At 55.9% G+C, this 7,553-nt stretch overlaps 1 protein-coding gene across 1 annotated transcript; it reads right to left on the bottom strand.

Annotated features, from left to right (window-relative positions):
* TREML1 (triggering receptor expressed on myeloid cells like 1) lies at window positions 1-4,142 on the bottom strand. Its single transcript, XM_008262905.4, has 6 exons — window positions 4,053-4,142; window positions 3,595-3,927; window positions 1,705-1,822; window positions 1,296-1,381; window positions 846-898; window positions 1-515 (listed from the first exon to the last, which is right to left on the bottom strand). The coding sequence occupies exons 1-6, from the start codon at window positions 4,093-4,095 to the stop codon at window positions 234-236; spliced, it is 915 nt and encodes a 304-aa protein (XP_008261127.2). The 5' UTR covers window positions 4,096-4,142; the 3' UTR covers window positions 1-233.
* Between the last annotated feature and the right edge of the window lie 3,411 nt (window positions 4,143-7,553).

Genomic DNA, 7,553 nt, shown 5'->3' with positions numbered 1-7,553 from the left:
TCATTTAGGGTTTATTTTACTCAGTGTGTAATAGCAGAGGAACAGCATGGCGGGGAGACAGCTTCTCCAAGACACCTTAGTCATATCCACATTTCTTCCCTGGCTACAAACTTGGGACATGAGCTTGGATCTGAAAGTTGCTGAAATATCCTAAGGCTCTAACGTGAGCTGGCTGACTGGGTGCTCAGAAGCCCCAGGGATGATTGCCATGCGTGTGCAGAGGACTGACCAGATCAGCTGGGTGCAGTCTGGCTGTTAGCTGGATCCTGGGATGGCTCACAGGAGGCTGCTCCACCCCTGTCCCTTCCCGGAAAGATGACTGTGGCATATGTGACAGGCTTGGAGGAAATGTGGACCTTAGGAGGCAGAGGGGGCACTGAGGGTGGGGGATCAAGAGGTAGGCCGCTGTAGGTGGCATTTTCGAAGGAAAGTGGGGAGTCGAGCCTCGCGTATGCTATGTCCGAAGGCCCCGCAGCAGCCAGTCCCGAATCACCAATGTGGGGGCCCCCTGAATCCTGCAGTGGAAACAAGCAAATCAGGCAGAGAGGAGATGCCACCCTCTGCCTTGGTGCCCTTGGGTGGGAGGACCGGGACCACATGGGATCTGTCTCTCAAAGTCTGCACATGGCAGTGGGCAAGAGGGCTTCGGCTGGAGATTTTGCAAGCCCCAAGTTTGTCCCCGACTCTGGGAAGGTTGGAGACCACTAATGCCAAGTGTATAGCATTGAGGAAGAGGGTTTGCACCAAGGCCCGGGATGCCTCCAGCCCTCACCCAGGACCTCTGGGCAAGTGTGACGCTTGGAGGGTCTGGGGGGATGGTCTGAGGGCCTGAAGTGGCCTCTTACCATTCCTGAAGCTCTGCTGCTCTGGAATCGACCACAGACAGCATGCCTGGTTGCTGGCGGGGCGGACAGCAGGGAAGTCAGCATCCAGCTCCCACTCCCTTTGGAAGCCTCTCTCCTAGTGCAGACTCACTTTCCCCACGCCCACCACCAAACCCTCACCCCTCCCTCTCCTCAGTCCCTCCCCAGCCTGCCTTGTTTCTCCACCCATTTCCCTTCTACAGGTCTCAACCCTCAGCCCACCTCCCTAATCCCCTTTCTTACCTCCATCACCTGTCCTCCAATCACACTGCCCCCACCCCCTTTAAAACAATTCCTGTCTTTTCCCATGCCTGCTCCACTGAATCTCCTTCCCTCCCCTGCATCCCTCAGGTCATCTGACCTCATCTGCAAAGCTGGTTGCCGCAGGACTGGCAGGACCAGGCCAGGCCAGGGGGACAATCTGCTACCTACCTTTCCTTTTGGCCAACACAGCAAACAGCACCACAGCCGCCACCAGCAGACCCAGCAGGAACACAGCCCCCCAGATCAGGGGGGTGCTGAGGGGCAGAAATGGATAGGAGTCTTAGCCCGAAACCCCGCAGGAGCAATGACAGAAGGGTCCTACCTTGGCAAACCGCAGTTGAGAGGCAACGGAACAAGGTGGGCAGAAAAGAGGCATGTTAGAGCCCCCTGGCTAAAGAGCCAGCAGGATGAAGGGCCCAGGGCTGAGTTGGGAGAGAGGGCTGTCTGTCCTGCTGCTCTGGAGTCTCCCAAGGTGGGCAGGCATCACGTATCCCCTTTGATGCAGTCTGGCACTTGCAACAGGTCCTATCTCACCACCACCCTTCTCCCAGCCACCCAGATCCAGGTGTAGCAGTACCTCTTCTCATGCTGCCTGGGCTCCCAGGGGCTGGCACTGCCTGGGAGATCTGAGGAGGGGTCCTCAGCCACACTGCCAAGTTTATGGGTCTGCTCCTCCTCCTTGCTCCGGCCAGGAACTGGGTCAGAAGGAGACATGGGCTGAGCACCCAGCCCCTGTGGTGCTGCTGAGGTCTGAAGGCTTCTGTCATCTCAACATTCTGGACTTCTGGGCGCAGGATCCGGGTTGGTGTCTGTGGGCCTGAAGATTGTCCTAGGACCCTTGCCACCCTCTCCATATATGCGGGATGGGGGCCTTGCCTTGTTCTTGAGCAATTCACCATCCCCACTGCCCTCCTTATGCCAAACCACAAACTGGGGACGTGGTGGCCCCCTGCTCACTGCACAGGTCCTGTCCTGGTAGACCGCATTGGACAGCCCTCTCTAAAGCTGTCCAGTGTGAGCTGGGAGCCACAGCCTTCCTGGACGCCTCGCTCCACCAGCCCGCTTGAAAACCCCTCCTCAACAGCACCCACGCCATTGCAGCCGGCGGGGCTCCAAGCGCCTGCCTCCCTGCCCCCTCAGGCCACGGGGCGCCCTGTCACCATCCACCTCTCCAGGAGCTATAATGTCGAGTTCAGTCACTCAGAATGCGAAGCGATGAGGAGGACAGGGTGGAGGAGGATTAACAGGCGGATTTGTTACAGAATCATCGCAGACTCAAGATGTCAGGGATTCTAATGACAGCTTAGTCCTCCTTTAGGGTGGAAAAGCAAGAGAAGGGGGCTGCCTTTCTTAATCTCATTATTTGGGGGATTGGGCACAAACTGGCTGAGCAAAGAACGATCTAACAATGAGAAAATGTCAGCATCCATAAAAGGGCAAAGCCACAGCCGTGCCTGCTCCGGGGAACTGACCATCGTTGCTCCAGAACATTTTTTTTAATTACGTCCTATTTTTCTAGGAAAAAAAATGTAAATATTTAAAAATTTTTCTTTCAATAGATGTTTTAGATACTGAAGATTATGGGTTGTGAGAATGGAACCTGTAAAAGTAAAATGTTGGGGCCAGCACTGTGGCGCAGCGGGTTAAGCTACCATCTACGGCACCGGCATCCCATATGTGTGCTGGTTCAAGACCCGACTGCTCCTCTTCCAATCCAGCTCCCTGCTGATGTGCCTAGGAAAGCAGCAGAAAATGGCCCAAGTGCTTGGGCCTCTGCACCCACACGAGAGACCCAGAAGAAGCTCCTGGCTCCTGGCTTCAGCCTGGCCCAGCCCCAGCCATTACGGCTATTTGGGGAGTGAAACAGTAGATGGAAGATCTCTCTCTCTCTTTCTCTCCCTCCCTCTCTCTCTCTCTCTACTCTCTCTTAAAAAACAAATAAATAAAGTGCCTTGTATGCTGAGAATATTGGCTTGAATGTCAATCACCCTCATCACAACCTTCAAAACCAGGAGTTGAAGGGGCCCAGCCATGCGTGGGTCCTGCCTGCAAGATGCCCACACTACAGACTCAGCAAAGCCGTGAACCATTAATTACAAGTTCAGCCCATTGTAAGCCATCAAGTCCATTATTACGGGAATAAAAAAATGCAAGCCTGAAAGGTACAAGAAGCGAATTCCAGTTTCTAAAATTAAAAAAAGAAGTCTCAAATATATTGAAAATGCTGGGGGAGCCCATGAGTTGGGGGGGACAGAGCAGGCTCTTCCGCTGGTTTATCTCCCACTTCCCATCCAGTCTGGTTTCCGCTCCCCACGGAGCTGTCAAAAGGATATTTCCTCCCAATTCCTCCCCCTAGGGCCCCCACCCCTCAAGGACCCAAGAGCCCTGGTGACAGGTGGGGTGGGAGGGCGGGCAGAGCAGGTGGCGGGCGGGCAGAGCAGGTGGCAGCAGGCCAAGGACAGCTCACCTTGGGGGAGCACCACCAGGGAGACCCGGTGCAGGGTCTGGGGCCCCGCGGCGCCCTCCACTATGCAGCCATACTCCCCCGCGTCGTCCTCTTGCAGGGCCACCACTTCCACCTGCAGCAGGCCGCCCCCCAGGTCTGTGAGGAAGGTGCGCGAGCCACCTGGGGTTCTGCGATCCACAGCCGAGGACACCAAGGGCTGGCAGCTGTCGGCTGAGAAGCGACACCACACCTTCCGAGCCTTGACATCCTGGAGCCGGTAGTGGCACTGCACCAGAATGGTGGCCCCCACGGGTGCCTGCAGCAGCTCAGGGAGGCTGGCTGCGGAGCCCTGACCTAGGGAAGGGAAGGAGGTGGGGACCTTGGGCGGAAGCTGGGAGCACCCCACACCCCACCCACGGGGGCCCTGGAACCTACACATGCAGGTGTGGCATCCACACTAACCCTGGGGTGCACCTTACCTGCTAGTCCCGGGAGCAGCAGCAGGAGCAGGTGGGGGCCCATGGCCGGGGAGAGCAAGGTCAGCCCCTGTGGCTTGTCTGGGCACTGACACAGCTTCCCACCGGAGGGCAGGAAACACCCAGTTCACCCAGAGCGCAGGGTGGGAGGCGGGGACTGGGGTGGGGATAGGGAGCTCTCTCAAGCCCTGATTGGCTCCCTGCTCAGAAACTGGCCCTGAGGGTAGGGATAGGCAGGCAAGGTCTGGGGGAGGTGGGGGGGGGAGGGAAGATGATGGGGGGGGCTTCCAGATACACACCCCGAGTGCATAGAGCCACCCAGGAGAAAGCTGTGAAGCGCCCTATGCGTGGCCAGATTCCAAGTTCTTTATGCGTGCTCCCCTGCCACATCGAGCTTTTAGGACACTGTGCCTCTTGCCACACAGCCCCACAATGGAAGTGCCCCCTTGGACTGGCTCTCTCATTGTTCAGACCCTCGCGACTCTTTCCATCCGGATCCATGCACCCCAGTTCTGGGAAACAGGCTCTTTCCTTGATAATCCCTTCTCATGTTCTTTCCCTGTTTTCTTCCTTTCTCTTGCTCTTTCTTTCTTTTTAAAGATTTATTTATTTGAAAGGTAGGGAGAGAGAGAGGGAAAATCTCCCGCCTGCTGGTTCACTCCTTGAATGTCCACAACAGCCAGGGCTGGCCCAGGCAGAAGCCAGGAGCCAGGAGCCAGGAGCCAGGAGCCAGGAGCTTCTTCCAGGTCAACACAGAAGGGTAGGGACCTAAGGACTTGGTCATCTTCCACTGCTTTTCTCAGGTGCATTAGCACAAAGCTGGATCAGAAGTAGAGCAACTGGGACTCACTCGAACCAAGAACTCTGTTATGGGGATGCCTGTGTCACAAGTGGAGGCTTAACCCACTGCACCTCCAAGGCAGCCCCGTTCCCCACTGTTCTTCTGCAACTCCTTGATTGGTTGGATACCGAATCTTCAATATTGAGCTCATCTTCACACCTTTTCCCATTTTCCATCTCTCTGTCCATCCTGCTCCGTCTTCTGGGAGACTTCCTCATCTTTTTTTTCTATACCTTTATTTTTTTTTATTATTTATTTGACAGAAAGAGTTAGAGAGAGAGAGAGAGAGAGGGAGGGAGAGATGTTCCTTCTGTTGGCTCACTCCCCAAGTGGTCGCCACAGCCAGAGCTATGCCAATCCGAAGCCAGGAGCCAGGTGTTTCCTCCTGGGCTCCCATGTGGGTGCAGGAACCCAAGCACTTGGGCCATCCTCCACTGCCTTCCCGGGCCACAGCAGAGAGCTGGACTGGAAGAGGAGCAACCAGGACTAGAACTGGCGCCCATATGTGATGCCGGCACTGCAGGTGGAGTAAGCCACGGCGCCGGCCCCCCTTTATTATTCTTGACGTTTTTTATCCTTGAAGATTTTTTGATAGGTGGTAAGCTGACGAAGTGTCCCTGTTGCCCTGGGACTCAGGGGTTGCCTGTGGCGTGGGGCTTTCAGGGTCAGAGTCAGGGGAGTCCTGAGCAAACCACTCCTTTGGCCTGCCCTGCCAATATGCAGCAGGCTTTCTTTAAGTTCCTTATAAGAAAGTTCTTTCAATTTTTTAAAAAAGATTTATTTACTTGAAAGGCAGAGTTACAGAGAGAGAGAGAGAGAGAGAGAGCGAGCTTCCATCCGCTGCTTCTCTCCCCAAATGGCCGCAACAGCTGGAGCTGGGCAGATCCGAAGCAGGAGCCAGAAGCTTCATCCGGGTCTCCCATGTTGGTTCGGAGGCCCAAGCACTTGGGCCATCTTCCACTGTTTTCCCAGGCACATTAGCAGGGAGCTGGATCAGCAGTGGAGCAGCCAAGTGTCAGCAGGCGCCCATTATGGCATGCCCGGCACTTGAGCCACCACCTGCTGCCTCCCAAGGCACCCGTTAGCAGGAATGCCAGATCAGAGGTGGAGGCAGGACTCGAACCCAGGCACTCCAGTTCTGGGGTTGGGCATCCTGAGCAGCATATTAACTGTAGCGCCAAATGCTGTCTCAAATGTTATGCTTTTAACTTCTCAAGAGCCCTGTGGTGTATGGCGGAGGAACTGACTGGTTAGTTGATTTTTCCAAGTGAGCACCCAGAGCTTGAAGCCACTGCTTAAGATGTCTTCCTAGGAGACAGAGTGGCAGTGCGTCTAATTGTCTAACCCTCCGTCAGCCCAGTGAGCTTCCAAGACAGTCCTAGGCAAGGCAGCCCGTTAGTGATTCCGACCCAGAGGTGGATGTATCTGGCTTTGCAGGGCAGGAAAGAGAAAATGCCACGCTCCCAAGAGAAGAGCCCAATCCTGGGCTGGGGCTGACAGCAGCCACCATGCCAGCCAAGCCAGGGAGCTGGCCTTGTCCCTTGGCGTTGGCGCCCACCATGGCACTGGCAGAGAGGACTCAGTTCCGGCTCAGCACCGTCTTGGCACATGGCCTTTGCCTTGGATGTGTGGGAAGGGAGCCACTGCCCTGGGTCACAGTGGTGAAGCTTGATGTGCAGCGGTCAGGGAGGCCCAAGGAACACAGACTGGACCAGGGCTCCAGAGCAGCCTACAGGGCTGGGACGCGGCTGGGACCAGGGGATGTGTTGAACTGAGGTCTTACCTCCTCCTGGCTTGCCTCCCCCCCTCCTTCAAGTGTTCTCACCACCCTGTTTAAAACAGCGCCATCCCCAGGGGCCGGTGTGTGGCACAGTGGGTTATAGCCCCAGCCTGCAGCTCTGGCGTCCCATATGGATGCCGGTTCCAGTCCCAGCTGCTCCACTTCCCATCCAGCTCTCTGCTATGCCCTGGGAAAGCAGTAGAAGATGGCCCAAGTCCTTGGGCCCCTGCACCCATGTGGGAGACCTAGAAGAAGCTCCTGGCTCCTAGCTTTGGATCGGTTCAGCTCTGGCCATTGTGGCTATTTGGGGGGTGAACCAGTGGATGCAAGATCTCTCTCTCTCTCTCTCTCTCTCTCCCCCCGCCCCGTAACTCTATCTTTCAAATAAAAAAAAAGATAGCGCCACCCCTAAGCCTGCTGCTCCTAACCCTCACAGCTCACAGCTTGGCTCCACTTGATTGTTTTCCTAACCCAGTATCAGCCCTACCTGTGGGCTGTGCTCACTGTCTGCCGCCCTTCCCTATAACACGAACCCCGTGGGGCGGAGCCTTGACCTCTGGGCTCACTGTCATGTCTCCTGTGCCCACGTGAGTAGCTGGCACAGGTTAGATGCTCCGAGGTAACCCTGAGTAAATGCATATGAACAGGTGCCTGAGACTGAAGTCCAGGGGATGGCACCTTGAATGCGCAGTGAAATTTGGGTTGATTTCAGTGGGCATTGTGAAATCATTGGCTCAGTCTCTCCCTCTTTGAGCCCCAGTTTCCATTCCATACACTGTCAGATCGCGTCGCACTCTGTGACTCAGGCGTGTGTCACTTCTCTGGAGAGGAAGCCGCGTGGTGACACCAGAGTTCTCAGGAGGTGTGTGGATGCTGGGGGCTG

This window comes from Oryctolagus cuniculus, chromosome 5, assembly GCF_051225735.1.
Source record: "Oryctolagus cuniculus isolate XC-2025 breed Fujian yellow rabbit chromosome 5, ASM5122573v1, whole genome shotgun sequence".
Taxonomy (NCBI): Eukaryota; Metazoa; Chordata; class Mammalia; order Lagomorpha; family Leporidae; genus Oryctolagus; species Oryctolagus cuniculus.
Note: the sequence above shows the minus strand (reverse complement) of the source record. Positions and strands in the feature narration are given on the sequence as shown.

Bases quoted from the DNA above. Each gene is read 5' to 3' on its own strand.
- TREML1 (XM_008262905.4), bottom strand. From the start codon at position 4,095: ATGGGCCCCCACCTGCTCCTGCTGCTGCTCCCGGGACTAGCAG. The intron at 3,928-4,052 runs GTAAGGTGCACC...TCCCTTCCCTAG, and splicing joins GCTGCTCCCGGGACTAGCAG to GTCAGGGCTCCGCAGCCAGC. The intron at 1,382-1,704 runs GTACTGCTACAC...TCTGCCCCTCAG, and splicing joins CCCAGGCAGCATGAGAAGAG to CACCCCCCTGATCTGGGGGG.